This window comes from Sardina pilchardus, chromosome 6 (assembly GCF_963854185.1).
Source record: "Sardina pilchardus chromosome 6, fSarPil1.1, whole genome shotgun sequence".
NCBI lineage: Eukaryota > Metazoa > Chordata > Actinopteri > Clupeiformes > Clupeidae > Sardina > Sardina pilchardus.
In genome coordinates, this window is record NC_084999.1 from 19,071,257 (window position 1) to 19,090,649 (window position 19,393).

At 43.7% G+C, this 19,393-nt stretch overlaps 3 protein-coding genes across 4 annotated transcripts in view; all 3 read right to left on the bottom strand.

Moving 5' to 3' along the window:
- The window catches only part of cadm4 (cell adhesion molecule 4), a 120,637-nt gene extending 119,870 nt beyond the window's left edge, over positions 1-767 (bottom strand). For both annotated transcript variants that reach the window (XM_062538870.1, XM_062538869.1), the window contains exon 1: positions 405-767. In XM_062538870.1, the coding sequence (XP_062394854.1) occupies positions 405-477 (73 nt within the window). In that variant the 5' untranslated portion in view covers positions 478-767. The remainder of the gene's footprint in view (positions 1-404) is intronic.
- Positions 768-4,266: 3,499 nt separating this feature from the next.
- si:ch211-79k12.1 (uncharacterized protein LOC568891 homolog) lies at positions 4,267-13,089 on the bottom strand. The gene is made up of 7 exons (XM_062538871.1): positions 12,934-13,089; positions 11,858-11,979; positions 10,220-10,439; positions 9,040-9,197; positions 7,321-7,465; positions 6,128-6,269; positions 4,267-5,080 (listed from the first exon to the last, which is right to left on the bottom strand). The coding sequence occupies exons 1-7, from the start codon at positions 12,989-12,991 to the stop codon at positions 4,993-4,995; spliced, it is 933 nt and encodes a 310-aa protein (XP_062394855.1). The 5' UTR covers positions 12,992-13,089; the 3' UTR covers positions 4,267-4,992.
- A 3,593-nt stretch (positions 13,090-16,682) lies between these two features.
- si:ch211-79k12.2 (uncharacterized protein LOC568844 homolog) lies at positions 16,683-19,276 on the bottom strand. Its single transcript, XM_062539707.1, has 3 exons — positions 19,063-19,276; positions 18,457-18,757; positions 16,683-18,301 (listed from the first exon to the last, which is right to left on the bottom strand). Exons 1-3 carry the CDS (start codon positions 19,087-19,089, stop codon positions 16,683-16,685), a joined length of 1,947 nt encoding a protein of 648 aa, XP_062395691.1. The 5' UTR covers positions 19,090-19,276.
- Positions 19,277-19,393: the final 117 nt, after the last annotated feature.

Here is a 19,393-nt window from a genome sequence, read left to right on the forward strand (position 1 = left end):
AGTTGGTTTCAGTTTGTATTCCTTTTTATAGGGGGGCACAGTCCATGTGGTCTAACAAGACACTGACAATCGATTTTACTCTACAACGCATGCATATTTCACTCCGGTGGCCTGCAGCTCTTCTGAAGGCTCATGACTGAAACCTTTGACAGCTGAACCTCTGCATCGTGCGCGCGTACCAAAGCAACGTGTAGGCTACCTATGAAAGCAATGTGTATCTAAGCGTTTACTTTGTCCTAAACCGTAAGCCATGCAATGTGTTATCCTTATATTTACGAGCACACTACCACCTCTGCCTGAAAAGAAGACATGGGGTCTTCGGTGTCGAGTTCTACCACAAGTTACAAGAGGCACTATCATCACTGGTATCGTTTTTCTTTCACAGAGACATCAAAACATCTTACCTGTGCGAACGAAGGACAACAGGAATACGACACATAAAAGAGTGCATTCCCTCCAAACCGTCGGGAACGCCATCGTTGTTGTTAGTCCCTTTTCTCTCTTCTTTTTGTTTTTAATTCCTCTTAAATTGGAAAAATGAAATTTACAGTAGCACGCAGGTTGCAAACTACGAAAGTTGGGATATTATTCTGCGCCCAGTGGTTAATGTCACAACGTCTTACATACTAATGACCACACTGATACACACCCACTTCAGCGGTGTATTGACAGGCGGTGTGTGTGGTTCGTCCAGTTTTCTTGGTTACTTTAAAATGCTAATACACTTAAAGCTTAGGAGGAGGGTGCAAGAGCGAAATGTCGCCCAATTGCTGGAACCATACGCTTTGAGGGCGTGTATGATGCCGAAGTGTGGGAGTGGCTTACAGAAGGCTATCTTTTAAAGAGGAAAGTCTTCAATGAAAAAAAATCCTCATGTCGTTAGCTGCCCACGTTAGTGCTGGTATACTTTACAATAACCAGGGATGGGCAGTATTTGAACATACATTTTTCAAATACAAAATGATACTGTGTAGTGTCGTGTAGCCTATTTCACTGAGTTGAAGACAACGGCTTTGCATGTTGTGTCAAAATACTTAATTGGTGTGTATTTTGTATATATATATATATATATATATATTTATTTAAATAGCCCACAGCATAATTATTTTCAATGAGACGTCGATATGCTTGCGTCATGAAGGCGCAGAATGATGCATGCAACCGCTGATTGGTGATGACTTTTGCCAAGCAGGTACTGTCTGTAGCCTGCGATTTTAAACCAATTTTAGCCCAGAATCAGACGAAACCAACAACATTTTAAACCCTCTGGTCTGGTAGATTTTTCGTGTAGTTTGAGTAGGATCAAAATGCACGTAAACTATTTCAGATCCAGCCCGACCCAATCTGTCATTGTTTTTGTCGATATAATTTTATGACTGTCCAGTGTGCGCAGTGGAACGAGGCCTAGGCACCGTGAAGACATCTGATTCGTGTAAATTACGCACTGTCATATCAAGAAAAATGCACACCAATGTCTACCTTCATCAAGGACATGTAAATGCCAAATGCAATTTATTTTTAAAAGATGGTTGTGCACAAGGCATTAAGCTAAAGAGGCCCCTACAATGCAGGCCACAGGGCACACATGCACGGACAGACAGAGTGACACACACACGCGCGCGCGCACACACGCACACACACACACACACACACACACACACACACACACACACACACACACACACAAACAAACAAACAAACAAACAAACAAACAAACAAACAAACAAACAAACAAACAAACAAACAAACACACACACACACACACACACACACACTTGCTCACCCAAGCTCATGGCTTTGCCTGTTTTTGGAATTCCAGATGTCTGGTAATCTCTATATAGCCTCATTGGAGTTTTAATAAGTTTGAGATAAAAGATAACACGGACGGGTTGCAAAGTGACGTCATGCTCCCTTAAAAAACGACTATTTTAATACAGAAATAGCATAGTATGTTTAGCCTACATGACGTGACTACTATATATTTTATTTTTGATACGTATGCATGATATAATATTTTATTTTACAAGTTTTTAGCCTGTTTTTGCCCATCCCTGACCATGCATTCCCATAGTTAAAAGCCCGACAGAGCCTAGACTAAACTATTGCATAACATGTTCAAAAACTTCCAATTATTTTCATGCGTTAGTCAATTTGCATTTAAAAAGAAGTGCTTTTTGGCCATTACAAATTCATTAATAATATCAGTTCTATTCATCTAAAAGTTTAGGACAAGATGTGGGAATGGATGAAAATGCATGCATGGTCACGAGTGGAATTTGCTCATTACAGGCTTTAGAAAACACAGGAGTTCTATTCTAAATGCAATAAGCTAAGGAAACGTAGGGATAGACACGCACACACCCGCTATCCATAGGCTACAGTGGGATAACAACAACAAAGGCATGGTGAAGAAATATGCTGAATGAACGGTGCGGCAAATCTTACAATAGCGCTTACACCGTGCATCGTCTCTAGCCTGTGTGAATGTAAGCTGTATGTATGGCATCCAGCTGGTTTCTTAGCTTGAATCTGGCGACACCCTTAGGTGGCTTGAGTGAACTAACATAGGCCTAATAAAGATCCTTTCAACAGAGCATCCTACATCCTGCAACCGCCGACCTTATCAGTAGCTTGTTACTTGGACCTTATAGCCGTGACGTGTAGCCCATGCTTCAAGACAAGTAAATATAATCTACTCTGGTGGAACTAGCTTTTAAACTCATGGGAACGGCCTGGTAAGATGATCAACCCCACCACCACCTAAAGCCTTTAATACAATGAAAGGCATAATGCCTGCAGTGTAACATTGTAGAAGAACTATTTTATAGCCCACCTTGGCAGTTGGCACAAATATCTGCACAGCGCATATTTTCAGCCAAGGCTAGCTACATGGGAAGCTGGTGACTTGTCCACTCACTCACGTTGATAACGCATTCTGTTCTGTAACACCTATATGGACTGTTTCTTGTGAGAAAAGGCGCAGAGTAAAAATAAGTTATGAATTAATCAGTTTAACACGATGCCCGTTCTGCTCTGTGGTGCGTGAGGACGTTAATGGAGTGTCATTGTTAAACCGCCGCATCTACACTATTATTAACGGCGGGTGGCGGTCAACCGCAAGCTGATAATAAAATCGTATAAAATCGACCGTAAATGCCGCAGACAGTCGCAATGAAAGACCAGTTATGATAACTGCTTTGTAATGAACTCCTGTTTTAAACTTGCGCCGAGGAAAAAGGGCTGCTTCAAAAAGGCAGTGCATGGCACCTGCACGGCCATACGCACGGTGCCTATTCATGGGTTTCATCAGGTCCCTTTCCACAGGTGTATCAAGCACCTTGATTACCAGTGCAGAATGCATGGAGCTTGATTAATAAATCTGTGGAAAAGGACCTCATGAAACACATGAATACCACCAGGCTACTCCATAAAGAGAGAATTCCCTTGTGTGTTATATGTTCATTCCAACTTCGTCTACCATAACTTCACAATCACAATCCCTCACAGAACTGTACTGTAGCTCCACAGCTGCATGACAGTAGGCTAGGCCTCTTTCTGTAAAATAAACAAACTAATATCTGTTCAACTTAATGCAGCAGAACATATGCACTACTTGGAAGGAACATTTTGTTTGTAGGAGAGAGAAAGTGAGTGCATGCAGCCGAAAATTAGCAATTGCTTTTCCATGTCATTGGTTTGGTTACCAGCTAACACTATTTGGCCAATTCACCTTCATGGACATCATTCATACAATGTTGAAAAAATGAAAGGATGGGCTTATCTCAGTTGGGCAAAAGCCAGGTAAATTGGTATGCTGTTCAAAATGTTAGCAGTAGAGGAACTGGATTATCATGCAGAATGAAGCACAACGTTTTGCTGATGTTAAAGCGCACACACTGTTTAAAGTCACACACAGTGAACTAGCCTAAAGGTAAATGTGCCCTTTTCAGCACCGCAAAAACATTACCAAATTAATATCACTGTTGTTTCTTGCGAAAGTAGCCTATGTACACTATCAGCTGGCCAATGCTCGAACCTTGCCAACAAGACCAGGATATTTCCAAAGGTATGAAAACTAATTAGGCCTACCCTTCAATATTAACTCAATGTCACCTAAAAGAATCTGGTCTGAGAGCACCACTCCCATGGTAACGCCAAGGTTTTTGTTTACTTGTTATGTCCCCTGATGTAGCATTCTGCCTTAAGCCATTGTCAATATTCTGCCTGTTTGAAATGTCCTAACTCAAATCAATGATGACACAAAACTTGGGTAGCTATATTTTATTGAAGCAGCCTGCTATTACAAAAGCAATAAAAGTACATCGTTTTCAAGAAAAGTCTTAAATGCAAAAGTGTCAAAGTGCATCTTGAATAATTGGCGCAGTTTTCCATCATTTTAAGTGCAACAGATAACTAACAGGTAGCTTACAGCTTTCATTCCCATTGAAAAATAAAATTACACCACACTTAAGAATTCAATTTCAACCGAGTGATTTCCTAAGCAGACACACCATTTCATAAGAGAACGGCCATCAGAACCGCCAAAGCAACTGAAGGAGAGCCTTCTGTTCAAGGTTACCACCCAGGAGGAGAAGAGGAAGGGGAAAAAAACATGCGACACAAGGAAGCCCCCTGCCTGAAAGAAGAAGTGTGAATCTCAATTTTCCGAGCTGCGAAATCAATATGGAGAAAATTGCACACCTTCTGTTGAAGAGCACTCCTGCCTATTGAATTTAGACAGGCTCCGTGATAAAATACCAGGAGAGGAAAAAAACAGCATGGCAAAAAAAAAAGGTCTTGCTTGCTTTCACACATCCTTATGAATACTCTGATTTGAAGCGTGCCCAGTCTCTCCCCATAAATGTCCATCCCGATTCCCATCTGTATCTAAACTATCAATTGCCTGTCTCGAGCTCTTTCACCCATCAGATGCAACACCTGATACACCTTCATCCTTCAACCTGCTGCTTGCTGGCTATGCCCTATCACTCCTCACACCAGGGGCTGGTTGTCTCCAGCTGTGGAGGGCAGAGACTCCACGCTCCCTTTGTAGATGGGCTTCGTCTGGGAATGGTCATCACTGAAGAGTGAGATAGAGAGGGACAAAAGGAGGATGAGAGAGAGAGAGAGAGAGAGAGAGAGAGAGAGAGAGAGAGAGACATGAGATCAATTCAAGAGTAACTTGAATGGGAGAGAGAGGGCATAGAGCCCTAATCAGTTATTCTGCTCCACAGTAGGCCTTATAATGTCTCCTTCATGGAGGCTACTTGTCCATCTCTGGCACAGATGGGATCATGACTGATATATTATTTCCGATTTCGACTGTTACACCATCACAGGATAATAAAGGATGCTGTACACATTTTAGGTTAGATTTAAATTGAAAGAAGTCAAGACCGGAGGAGTTAGCATGACTATAGCTTAGCCCAGTTGACATTAAGATTTGTCAAGGAAGAGATTGATGGGCCAAATAATTTAACCAACCAATTAGTAAGCACAAGTGAGTGGTTTAGGTGATAAAGATGCTTTCATTTGAAAGCATGCTGTGTTTGCCATCCAGAGGAATAGAAAAGGCCCCGTATTCAGACGGCTTTATCACTGGATACTTAACAAAAGAATGTAGATTAAGTCCTGCACAGGCCTATAATGAGGGGGAATTTCATCTTTAAAAAGTTTTGTTCATTATTGTTTACCACCCGAACATGATCAGTGGTACGCTATGAGATTTGTCTTCAACCTTGCATTACTTTGATCTCAATATTTACGACAAAAAGTACACAATTAATCGTTCGTATGTCCTTCAGTATAATTTGCATTGAACCTCATTAGCCATACCTTTCGTTCAGGCGAAATCCAGTGGAATAGTTCCAGACCACATTAAAAAGAGTGGTCTGGAAAATTTGGCAGCGAGAGGGGCTCAGGGAAACCAATAGACTTTTCAAACCCATTATGCAATATGAAACAGTGTAATTCCATCTCAGACATCTCCGCAGAGATGACTTGGCCTTCAACTCAAACCTTCACAGTCAATTAACCTTCTCAAGGTGGTTAGTGCCTTTTTAAAAAGGGGGCGAAACAAAGACAGCTCACACGCAAGAGAGACAGCAAGGCGTCTGGAGTCACTTACATGGGTCCCTTTGTCTGCCTGCGCTTGGCTCTGCGGCAGAGGAAGGCCGTCATGGAGACCAGCAGCACCAGCAGGACCAGACCCGCGGCGGCGGCGGTCAGGGCGATGCGTCCGTCCGTGGTTTCATACCAGCCAGCGTCCTCTGTGTGTGGCACAGAGAGAACCACTGTGAGTGCCAACCTCATCCTTGTGCATTCCCCAAGGTACCCTCAACTCCTCCACCACTGACAACCCTTCCAAATCCATTCCAGTGAGTGTAATTAAGACTTCAGCGCCTGCATCGTTAATGAGATTGCAGTGGGCAAGCATACTAATTTATATTGGCGATATGATCACCTTGGTAAGGTGCTTCAATTACATTTCTTTTAATCATTCAACAGATCTCTAATGAAAGGTGATTAAGATCTCTAATTGTACGTGATTGGTATCAGAAGTTGAATTAAATGCATCGCAATTACGTGCATTGTGTAATATTTCTAATCCTCCTCTTGGCTTCGGGCATTCAGCTGACTATGCCCGACCACAAACTTCCCATTACTTTCTCTTTCATCATGAACTCAGTATCAGTTCCGCGACATTTGTCATATACTGTTACAATACATAGATGTCAGGATGGGAAAAAGTGGTTAAGCAAGTCTAGTCCCACTCATCAGTGACATTAAAATGTCACATATCTCTGACTGTTTCCCTGGTCCGTTTGTAAAGTATATGCTTGAGGTTAGAATGTGTTTATGTAGAGGTCTGTATGGTATTATTGTTATTATTATTATACTAATACTTTATACTATAGCCTACAATACATTCATTCTAATATACAATCACACACATTGACACGATGAAAGAAGCCCAAGTTACAGTGGGATACATCAGTTAGTGTTTAGGTAATATGCAAATACTGATATTGATACTAGATGAATATGCGTAGACGAACACAAATCCTTTGTTTGCTTTTTTCCCCATTGTGTATTTATGGCCTAACACATTTCAACTGCACTTCCTGGATCACAGTCTGTCACGTCAGCTAAGTACACTGTCTGCACTCCTGTGACAGTCGACTTAGCTGACTATGCGAGGCATCTTCCTCCTCCCTAATCTGCCATGTGCAAAGGTACGTCAACAAGCCACATCTACCCTATACAACATATCCAAAAAGCCTTGACAGGGTGATGCCCTAATGCCGAGCGTCTACCCACCTGGCAGGACCGTAAGGGTGAAGGAGCGACTCTTGCGGAGGGACTCCACACTGGGGTGCTTGGCAGTGCAGGTGTAGGTCCCGTCATCCTCCGGAGTCACTTTCCTCAGCGTCAGAGTCTTCGATGGCAGGATCCAGTCACTCCCCTGCGGAAGGATTAGCATGAGACAGAAAAAGGGAGAAAAGGATTGAGAGGAAGAGAGATACAAATAGCCAGGGGGAGAGAGAGAGAGCGAGAGAGAGAGAGAGAGAGAGAGAGAGAGAATGAGGTATAGGGAGAATGAGGTGGAAAGAAAATGAGAGAGGGAAAGTAAATGGAGCATCGAGAATGTGGAAAAAGTGAACTTTAAGAACAACCTACTTTGCACAATCTCAGCGGTGAGTTATTCGAGCTGTTCAAAGTTATGTCAATGAACACCAGCGCGAGCAATTAACCTCGATCACTGTTTCAGACAAAGATTGCTCTGCAGCACACTGTTAACTATGAAGAATAATGAGTGCAGGAACAGAATAGCACTGCAGGGACAAAAATAACCACACAATGCAAAGCAGTCAAGGAATAGCCACCAATGCAAACAATGGCAGATGGAAGAAAAAGGGAAAAAGCTAGTGTACAAGACACAGCATGTCATAACCATATTAATGATTTGGCACTCTGAGATTTCTTCCTCTCGCCAAACAAAGTCCATTTCAATTTGAATAGAATTGAATTAAGAGGATTTCCTGCAGAGGCAAGTTCTGGCCAAAACAGCATTGTGTATGCTAATCCACAAGCTCTAAAAACTCTCTGTCTAGTGCTGTCTCCCAGGCCCCAACAGGGAGGGTTGCACAGGTAACTACTCTCCATTAGGCTATAATTTTCCATGTTGAGCAAAAATCATTTCCCCAAATTACTTTCACAATGGTAAACACAGAAGTATTTAAGCACGCTATGGCGAGGCAGAACTGAAAGCACCAATATGCAGTGCACCGACTACAGTGGGAAAGCACAACACAGTACATCAACAAAGAGTAGACTGATAATAATTAGATGATTTATGAAATGAAGCCTTCAGGCGCACTCTGTGGGATGATGAGGGAAGATTATAAGACTGAATAAAGATGGTGAAGGTCATCTCACAGCTTTCTTCATGCAAAGAGAATACTCTGATATTTTGATCTTCTGTGTCTACCCCACATATGCTCTAGACTAGATATAGGAACATGGCACTTCACCTCAAACTCCTGTTTAATTACCATCTTTGCAATGAGGGTAATTAAAAAGTAACTGATGAAATGCGTAATACACCGCATATTATCTGGCATGCATTATGCTTCTGTTTGTGGAATGTGTTTTTGTCATGTGTTTACATGTTGTAAACCCTGAAATCTTTAGATAAATGCATTTACTACATTTGTCCAGAAACTAAGAATGGTGGGCATTATCTTACCACAGTCCCTTCGTGATTCTTTTATGTTTAGTTATAACAATCAGATGAGATGTTTTCAGTACTACAGCAGCTCACACGCTGGAGTACACAAACACTGCCTTTGCGTGTGGTTTGTCTAAACTTTGCCGAGGGGCACAGACCTCTCGCGACTGTTTTTCTTTAGAAAACAAACCCTGTTTGGCCGGTTTCTCTGCCCTTTCCCTGCTGGGCGTCACTGCAGAGTGTTTCCCCTTGTGTGCTCCAGGCAGAGTGCCGGATGCAGCCAAAGCCATTGTCAACAACGCTCTCACCTCCTTCTGCCAGAAGTACTCGGGGGTCTCAGACGCTGTGGTGGAGCAGTTCACCTCCACGTCGCTCCCTAGTGGCACGCGCAGGTCCTGCATGGAGTCGTAGTAGCGGTTGTAGTAACTGCTGGGGCCGTCCCTGGCGAACGACAGCTCGTGCATGTCTACACGAAAAAAAGATTGCCAAGAGATGGGAGAAACAAGGAGAATAATGGGGTGGGTTGGTCAGAACTCCCCGCAGGAAAGCATGCACATAAGGTATGCGTCTTGTGTCTTCTCTGCAAATGCACTCAAAGCGTATCAAGCACACTTGGGAGAGTCTTGCCACCAATTACCTGCAAATTACCTCTGGGAGCAATCAATACCAATGCTAACGGTCAGCCTCGGCTTGTTCCATACAAATGGCACAATGCTGGAGTAATAGCTCATTTTCTCTTCATCTGTAGATCAGTTTAACAGCCACTCCTTCCCTCTCTTTCTCTAACATCCATATCCCTCCCTGTTTATTGCAGTAATTCCCCCTCATTGACTCTTTCAAGAACGTAGTCGTCGTCGTCCAGAAGAAAGTGAGAATGAATATACCAGCTCTCCTAGGACCCATAAGAACTGAGTGACTGTCGTCATGACTGATTCAAATGATCAGTTCAAGGGTATAAGTCTTAATCCAGTGTGTTTTTATCTAACATATACAGGGGGAACATATCTGACTCAGTGAAGAGAGAGGATTATGAGTCACACAACCAATAGATTCAAACTAATATAGAACAAGGAAACACCTACATGACATTTACATGGATTAATTCAATGGAAATTTCCGTTTAAGTTTCAATTTACCGTAATCTAAAACTAGGTTTTTATTCCTGTTCAGAAAACAGGTTTCTGCACAGAATCACAGTGAGTCTTAACCAAAACCCGGATGATTAAAAAAACGTCATTGGCTGCATTCTTGGTAGAGCTAATAAGATCATCTTTCAGTGGTGCGGCCCCAGCCATGGGGCGACTGGCTGGGGCATCTGCACCGCACGCCGGCGACCCAGGTTCGATTCCCGCCCGTGGTCCTTTCCGGATCCCACACCCACTCTCACCCACTCACTTCCTGTCTCTCTATACTATCCTATATGATTAAAGGCATAAAAGGCCAAAAAATATACTTAAAAAAACCCAAATCTTTCAGCGGTGCACCTACAGTGGACGGTGATGGACAGAGGAGCGGAGGAGTTGTCTGAGCCGAGGGCAGGGTCGTCGGACACGCAGCGGTAAAGCCCCTCCATGTAGGTCTGTATGCCATAGGTGGTCAGGAGCAGACGGTCATCTTCAACGGTCAGCTCGAAGTAGCGGCGGTATGAGCAGAAGTAGTGGCCCCGGTAAGACCTGTCTGAGTCAAGGCGATACCATCCCTGTGAGAACTGAGAAAAAGAGAAAGCTGGTTAAAAACGCAGATGCCCTTTCCTTTTTTATTTTATCAGGTTCTGCATTAGTCTGAAGAAGCTGTTTAAAAAAGACACACACAAAACAATGACCCTTACTTTGGTTTAATTTCTGCCAGTCTTGTTTGTCTGGTTTTGCAGGGTCATGTGTCCAGTGTAAGATACAGTATCAGTTTTGCATAGTTTGCATCATTAAAATACCCTACCTATCACAATGAATTATGCACACTCTTAAAAAGAATGTGTTGTCGATATCTGGACAAGGAAATGTGTTTAAAACACAACTATGCAAGTTGTGCTATTTTCAACGCAAATTGTGTTATTGTCAACATACATTGTGCAACATATGGGGGTAGAGGAGCGCTTCCTGGACTCAAAAGTTTGCTGAAGTTTGAGGTGCTCTCTGGATGGGATACTGAATGCCAACAAACAAAGAAACTCCAAGGATCGAGAGTGCCTTGGAGTTTCCTTGTTTATTGGCATATAATAACAGTTGTGCTGTTTTCAACTGTTTACAATAAAGGTGCACAATTTAGCATTAACAGCATTTTAATGTTCTCAACATTACTTAAGGATTAACAAATATGCTTTTTCTCATTAATAGAGTCTTATTTAGTATGTATTATCAGTGTGTTTTCCTTTGTTATTCCTAATGTGTACATACTGAAGTCATTATGAATTCATAATGAAGAAGAGATTATGTCAAAGTTACTGCTGCTTGTAAATTTGTATTGAAACTTGCAAAAGTGTTAGCCTGTGGTAAAAGTGTTCACAGGGTTGTGCTTTTGTTTTATGACATGTAAATTTGTGCTTGTACATTTTAAATTTGCACCCGCAAATATAAGTTTGTTTTGCACTTCCCGGCCACCATACAAATGAGTATCAGGACGTGACTTTACTTCAGTGTACAAAAAAAGTGGTAGGCCTACAAGTGTTTATTAATGTTTAATTCTTAACTAATACTAAATTGTGTGCCCTTATTGTAAGGTGTTACCATTTTAAGAGTGCAGCTTTCCTGTCTATTTCTCAATTCATCAACGTAGTTGAATAAACAGGAAGTGGCGTGTCTGGTTTAAGACACTTTTGAACATGTAGTTCTCACAGCGTGGCTTTCATAACATTAATGCAAATTCAAAACCACGGTATCTTTGGGAGATATGGTGATGCTAAATTGTAGCAATACCAAACATGATAACACATTATGCTAGACTATTCTTGGCTGTAGCCAGGCTAGGCAGAGAGAGAGAGAGAGAGAGAGAGAGAGAGAGAGAGAGAGAGAGAGAGAGAGAAAGGTGAAAGACAAGGAAATACATGACTTAATTGTTTTTCTGTTATGTGCAAGTTACCCTGACCTCTACCACACCCATAGGTTGGTATTCATTATTGTGATGGCTCACCTTTGAGGACCTCTCAAAATAGACTTGGCTCATGTTAGCTGTGGAATTGGAGTCGTAGCATTCCAGGGTCACCATATCCCCCGACACAATTGCCTTTGCGGGGCCTTTCACAATCAAGGAGGCTGTGGTAGACAAGGGAAAGTTACATTTCCAGCAAGGACCACAACTTTTTAGTCAGTCACATAATTATTTTCAGTGCTGGTGCTGAATGAGAACAGATACAATTGCATCCCATGTGATTTCTTCAGAGGAAGATGATTCACAGTATTTTTGGTTCGCTTTTCAAATTAAGCCGGGGTTTTCCAACCATCGACCTTTGTACGAGGTTATGTTGCCTAAAGGTTAGATTTTGTGGAAGTGGAATAGTACATGTTCTAGAGAAAAACATCTAGGGCTGTAACTGGAAAGATGTGCAAAGTCTTAGCAGTTACAGAATAATGACCTATATGTAGGCCTATTCCTCTTTTTATATTTACACAGCTTAAAATATGTAAATTTGCCCAGCAATGGAAAATAATGTTTGATCCATGCACTTGACAAGACTGAGACTTTGCCCATCTTTCAAATAAGGATCACTGTTAAAAAGGACTTGAAATAGGCTTTGTTCCTAAGCTACTTTTACAAGTTATGCAAGGCTTGAGAGAGCGCCTGCTCATAATTGGTGTATATACTACCCTTCCTATCAATTTTTGAAAAATCGTCACATTTCTCGGCATTGTTCATAGGCTATTGAGTTGCCTGCACTTGACTGTAAACATTCATTGTTACACCCTAGTCTACAAAACAAGTCTGTTTACTTCACACAGGTTATTGATTGAAAAATAATCTTCTCCGTCTCCGATGATGGCATTATCTTTACAACAACGTCACGATGTTACAGACTACAGTACAACATCTACTTTTCTACATTTTCCTTTTAAAATCTTCTAGGCCTACGTTTGAATAAAAATATTGTTGTTTTTTTTATGTTTTTCCTACCTGTGCCATATGCAAGTTCAACAGGTGGTTGAAGAAAATACCGTAGGCTACTTTTTGGAGAGGCATTCAAAGCAGAATGTGAAAGAAGTCATATTTACCATGGTTCATCTGAAAGAGAACAAGCACAAGAGCAGTCAGAAACAGGACCCCCTTCATTCTGGCGATTTCGTCAAAAAAAATATCTGAACCTCAGGTACTAATGCCGATGTCTGTAAAAACCGAAAATGTGATGGTACAATTTATCAACAAAGAAGGGGGCGGATCTAATGTGCGCACGTCCTAGTTGGCCATACAGGAAACATAAAACAACATTTTTATTCAATACGTAGAAGATGCCCTTTTAAAGGAAAATGTAGAAAAGTAAACGATTTTGTGAGGTGTGCTAGTTAGTAAACATATAACATCGTAGTTGTTGTACTAGCATGGTTGTGTAGCTATTTACATGTCCGCCACACTTGACCATGTCACTTGTTTCTAAGTAAAAGTGGACCATGGAGTTTCCCTAAGGACATTCATAAGCACATATTGAAATCAACAGATTTGTGTTGTGGATACATTTATTTTGGATGGAATGGTGGACGTTTGGCATAGCCTATGTGTGGGGTACACACCATTCAGAGTTGTTTATCGTGCATGCTTTCTTGATTTTTACTTATTGAGCTGCGTCGATGTAATATGATAATACGCATTGTGTGGACCCCTGCAGGCTAGACCTGATAAACCAAGCTACGATGATAAACGAGATTAAACGTAAATATATAAACGTCACTATGCTGATTTATAGTAGAAACATAATAAATGGGGTAGGCTACCTCATGAAATTAATCTGCATGCATCTATGCGTCAGCTATTTTCTACTTCTATCCCATTTGAGAGCACCTCAGTGAAACAAAACAAACGCATGTTGATTGATTGATGAGGCAGAGCCAATATCATTTTGATGGAGAGGTGTTCTCTTTCACAACAAAATGGCTATATTTTTAGGAATACACTGACGCCGACCTACCAACTACCTCATCTAACCTCCCCTCTCAAAAAAGAAGAAAAAAGTGTCAGCCAATAAAGGTTTCCATGCAGTCTTGAGAGGGAAAAAAAGAAAGTTGTTGCAGACATCATTAATTGCATCTTTTGACACATTAGAGATGTTGTTATCCCATGGAAAAATTAATTCCAGAATCACCTAGGCATTTCAGATTATTGGAAAAACATGTCCTTTTAGAGAGATAGGCTCTGATGACTCACGAGCACAATCATGACCCTGCTTGGAGGAGTGGAGCTAGACAAGCTGCTGCAGTCTGGGCCGGACTGGGCCGGGTATTGAGCTACAGTATGTTGGGCTTCAGGTGACTGCACACTCACTGGAAATCCAAAGTCTCCAAAGACTCCGGGTCATCAAATGAATTCAGCCCCCTCGGCTTGATCCGGCTCGATCCGAGACTCCGTAATGCAGCTTTATTGTAATGACCTGTGAAAAGCATTAGATTGTCAGAACTGTAAACTTGCTGAGAGGAACTTCTGAAACAGCTTTGTACATTTGGATGGTTTTAACAGATGTAAGGTTGACTGTGCATTATAATTATAAAAATGCCAGGCAAGGAAAACATAGTCAGCCCTATCACAGGCTTCCAGATATACTAAACTGATATTTTTGGACATATTAGAGCGGGCAATGGTGTGCTAAGAAAGCTTATCTATTTTCACAGGTAGGTCAGACCCATAGGCTACCATAAAACGTGCTAGTGCTTAGGCTGGGTGACTTGGTGTGTGTCACAACAGGAATGACAGGTGTGTAACCTATAAGCTTTCCATCAAAATGAATTGCAGATGATGCAAAAGGTATGCCTATAAAATATAACTAAAAAGTGTCAAGATGTTGTATACTGTTATTCAAGATGCTTTTTCAAGGATCTATATTTAATCTATCAATGTGTCCACCTGTCCTGTGGTCAAACACAAACACACCCACACTTACTGTACTCTCACTTTAGCATTTAACAACACATAGGCCTGCTATTATCTATTGCTATAATGTTGAGGAGCCAAAATCCGATTGAGATGAGATGGTGTAGTGAATTTTGAAATACAATGAGGAACATTAATAATAATTTCATTGTCTTCTGCCTTTTTTTTTAAATTCAGTTTGGTGATGTTAAGAATTATTAATTAAAGAAGATAAATTATACCACGGAATTACATATGAGCGCAATGGGCCTATTCTATTAAAGTGAAAATGATGATAATTCTAAAGTGCACAGAGTGTACAGTCTTTTGAATGATTCTATGAGACCATAACACTTTTTTTTTTAAATCTGAAAAACTAGCAGGGAAGTGGAGTGTGCAGGATGGGAGTAATGGATAAGTTATGAAGCTACAATGAAGTCCAGGAATAAAAGTCAAGAATAATATAATGGAGGACTTCTCTCACAGCAGATGAAATTAACTGTGTAGTACCATAATATATAAAACACATATATCAAAGTGCTTTGGTAAATTTATTGAGGCAAGATAACCACTGCAGACTGAGAATATGTAACTATCACAGAATTGTTTTATACTGGATGGATGACCTTTGTGGTTGTGACTACTAATGTCCACAAGATGGCAGTCTACTACTACTAAAACACTGCATTGCAATTCAATGTAAAAATGGCATGATGTGCTTTAAAAGTTCTGAAATGCAAAAATGCAGTACAATAAACTGTAATTAAAAAAGACAATAATGCACAGGTTGAAGGGAAGTTTGTAAATGTCACCGACATACGATTCAGAGGTTACACTTATACACAACAAACGCTTCAAACTAGCCTTTTGGTTACAGTATTGTTATTCAATTATTATTCAAAGTTTGAAATTTGAAAACACAACAGAAAAAAGAACATTACCAGTGTGATTCTTAAGAAACTCACATACATTTCTAGAAAACAAAAACAGAAATGCCACAACCATCATATATGAAAAGAAACCAAATCTTCATAAATGTTCCTAAAATGACTCTCTCCAACAGTCATGCCTTAGACCATAGCAAGTTCAGTGTCATATTGTACAGCTGGTTTTACAGATTGGTTTCACAAGTTTGAAAGCAAACAGGAAAAGGCACAAAGGGGCTCCAAATGTCAAATTTAAACTCTTGTAGCATTTTTTAAGACTACAGAACCAGCCTGTAGATGGCTTTCATTTTCAGGCTTACCTATTGTAAGATAAGGATCGACTGGGTAACAATGTAGATCAAAAAGATTGATATAACTCGAACAGACTGATAATAAATGTGTACACACTACACATTTTGTACGGGAAAGGAGAACATTTCTGACACTTGTATCTAGTGACAGACTGAATACTAGACTGGGAATACTAATATTTAGTAAAAACCATTTTGTTGAAATTATTCTCAGTCACAATGGTATTAGAATGCTGTGCATGAGCCCTTTTAAAGTGCAGATTTTTGACTACAATCCCAGACTAATTGGATTAATTTAAGGACCAATATCACTCAACTGTCCCATAAAGTACTCATAAGCACTCCGCACATGGGTGTCGATATGAGTGCAGCTTACTTCGCTTTCAACAATCCATTTCATTAGATTCCGTTGTCTTCAATACACTCTACCCACCCACACCACCCACACCACCACCACCACCAGATCAGCTTTGCTGCCATCACTGTGTAGATTACTATTCATTTCTATTGTTGCTGGTGGCGCTCCATACAACAATCCAGTTAAACATTACTGCGCTGATGTGCGTGACAAGTGCACTCATGTCGGCGGCCATCTGCAGAGTATTTGAAGATGCCCCACCCCGCCTCATACAACCCCACCCCACCCTGTTAACTCCTCCATGTCTGTCCTCACTCTGCCCCACTGGCACTCTCCACCCCACTCCCCCCACCCTCACCGCCATAGTGCTCCAGAGACTGGTGCCTGTTCCTGGAGGGGGCGTCTGCGAACCGAAGGCCACAGTCCTCACAGGCGTACGCCAGCACTTTTCCCCCGCGACCTCCACCAGGCTTGGAGCTGGCAGCGCCGCCAGGACCAAAGGAGCTGGGCCTCCCGCGGCCGTGGGACTGGCTGTCGGGTTCGGCCGCGCCGCCGCCACTGAGCCTGGGGTGGGAGGCCTGGCTGGTACCGGAGCTCAGGTCGTGGGGCTCCGCGAAGGGGCTGCTGCTGCTGGGGTTGGAGCCCAGGCTGCTGGCGGGACTCTGGGAGCGGCGCTCGGGAGCCGAGGACGGGGGCCCCCGGCGGGACTCGGCGCCGGGGTCGGGCATGATTCCGTGGACGGTGCGGTGGTGGAAGCGGATGCCCGAGCGGTTGGAGAAGCCCTTCCCGCACAGGCTGCAGACGAACGGGCGCTCGCCCGTGTGGATGCGCATGTGGATCTTGAGCGCGCCCGACTGCGTGAAGCGCTTGCCGCACTGCGGGCACACGTAGGGCTTCTCGCCGGTGTGCGTGCGCTGGTGCGCCCGCACGCCCGCCAGGTGCGGGAAGCCGCGGCCGCAGTAGGCGCACGCGTACGGCCGCTCGCCCGTGTGGATGCGCCGGTGGATCTTGAGCGCCCCCGACTGGCTGAAGCTCTTGCCGCAGTCCGGGCAGGCGTAGGGCCGCGCGCCCGTGTGCACGTTCAGGTGGATGCGCAGGTTGCTGTGCGAGTTGAAGGCGCGGCCGCACTCCACGCACAGGAAGCCGCCGGCCTTGCTGGCGTGCTGCGCCCGCTGGTGCTGCAGGAGCTGCGAGGGCCGGGCGAACGAGGCGCTGCAGTGCATGCACGGGTGCTGCGGCAGATGCTGCGGAGACGCCGCCGCGCCCGTCCCCGTCGCCGCCGACGTCGTCTGCGGCAGCAGACCCTCCTGCTGCGCGTGGCTCTGCTGGTGGCGCAGCAGCTGGGCACAGGTGGAGAACGTGCGCTGGCACGAGAGGCAGGGGAACGGCGGCGGCGACTGCGAGGGCGGCGGCGGTCTCAGCTGCGGGCAGGGCAGGCAGGTGGCCAGCGGGCAGTGGTGGTGGTGGTAGTGGTGGTGGTGGGCGTGCGCGTGGGCGTGGGCTTGTGTCAGGCGGGCGTCCGTGCCCTGCTGGTGGTGCAGGAGCTGGGCACAGGTCTGGAAGCCGCGGTGGCAGCACAGGCATGGGAAGGTGGCTAACTGAGGGTGAGGGCAGCATGTGGTGGTGGCAGGGGCCGTCGTGCTCTGGGTGTTTGTTCCTTTATCTTGCTGCTGGGGTTGTTCGGGGTTGGCACCTCCAGGTGAGTCGCTGGCCTCGTCCAGCGAGAGACCAAGGCCCAGAGACAGACCGAGACTGACCGACGAGGAGCCAGGGTCTTTAGCCTGCCGCTGACGCGCAACCTGGTGTTGTGAGGTGGAAGACAGGTGACCTCTGATGGGTTTCAGAGTCTGGAGAACTAGAGAGGAAGAAGAGGTGGAGGAGGAAGAGGAGGAGAAGGGGCAGCCTGGGCAATTGCATCCAGTGTGTTGAACTGAGAGATAGAGAGAGAAAAAGCAGAGAACCACCACAAGGGGAAAGATGAAAGTCTGTATTTATAGAGACAGAAATGCATCTATCAATTCAGTCAACTCAATTACCAAAGAAGCCTAGATTCAATTCTGGGTGACAAGACAAACGGTCACTTACACGGCAGTGCCTCTTCTTCTCCAGCTTGCCCACCCCTGTCCATCTGTAAGGAGAGCGGCTGCAGACCACAGACTACTGTGCCTTTTTCATGGGGGTGTCTGGACTGGACATGCGAGGCTGGGATAGCTTTCAGTCCCAGGGCCTCATGACCTGCCGTTTCCCAGGCAGAGCGCAGTGCTTCTTGTTGATGATTGTTGTCCTTTCCCTGCTGCGGACCTGTTAAGGTGGTCGAAGCCGAGGTGGTGGAGGCCATGAGGTCCCCTATGAACTGGTGCATCTCCAACCAAGAGCATGGACCCCGCTGCGTGGGAGGCGAGAGAAACAACGCAATAAGTAATTCAGCTAAGCAACAGATAATGTATTATGATTACGATTGCAAAGAAAATTATCTTGGCTAGCCTAAGACATTGCACGGTGTTTGATCGAACAGAACAGTTGGGATAATACATCATGTCGTAGCCTATGTTTGTTCTCATAAAAAAACAAACATATAAACGAACATGTATTTTAATTCGTCCGCACTTTAAAAGCCTACATCTGAGCGCGTTGTTTTGCATAGTAGTTATCTGGCATTCACTTTTACCATACGAGTAAGTATCTACTCACGCTTGTAGCAAGCCTGTCTTTGTCCATTTGGCATGTGAGAGTCCGATATAGGATGTAGAAAGCGTTGCGTGGTAAAACGACAAATATATAATTGTAACAGTCTAATGTAGCCACAGACTATCTGTCTGTTCCCCGTTTTAGCCAACTAGACTGTGGGGAGCTGTCCGCTCCTTGCTTCGTTTCCGCCCCCATATTTCTATGATGTTATGGCCATTATTATCACAGTCAAGTTCAACCAGCAGTTTATTTCCGGGCCTTGGTGTCATGTGACTCATGAGTACCACTGCCCGCTAGCTCAGCTAAGAATAATATTGAGGCCACCGAGATAATA

What these genes read in the sequence shown, in the direction of transcription:
- si:ch211-79k12.2 (XM_062539707.1), bottom strand. Translation starts at nt 19,089, where the DNA reads ATGGACAAAGACAGGCTTGCTACAAGC. An exon ending in AAGACAGGCTTGCTACAAGC is followed by an intron (nt 18,758 to 19,062) that starts GTGAGTAGATAC and finishes CCTCCCACGCAG; the next exon opens with CGGGGTCCATGCTCTTGGTT. An exon ending in AGAAGAAGAGGCACTGCCGT is followed by an intron (nt 18,302 to 18,456) that starts GTAAGTGACCGT and finishes TCTATCTCTCAG; the next exon opens with TTCAACACACTGGATGCAAT.
- si:ch211-79k12.1 (XM_062538871.1), bottom strand. Translation starts at nt 12,991, where the DNA reads ATGAAGGGGGTCCTGTTTCTGACTGCTCTTGTGCTTGTTCTCTTTCAG. An exon ending in TCTGTCCATCACCGTCCACT is followed by an intron (nt 9,198 to 10,219) that starts GTAGGTGCACCG and finishes TTTTTCGTGTAG; the next exon opens with ACATGCACGAGCTGTCGTTC. An exon ending in AGTACTTCTGGCAGAAGGAG is followed by an intron (nt 7,466 to 9,039) that starts GTGAGAGCGTTG and finishes ATCCTTCCGCAG; the next exon opens with GGGAGTGACTGGATCCTGCC.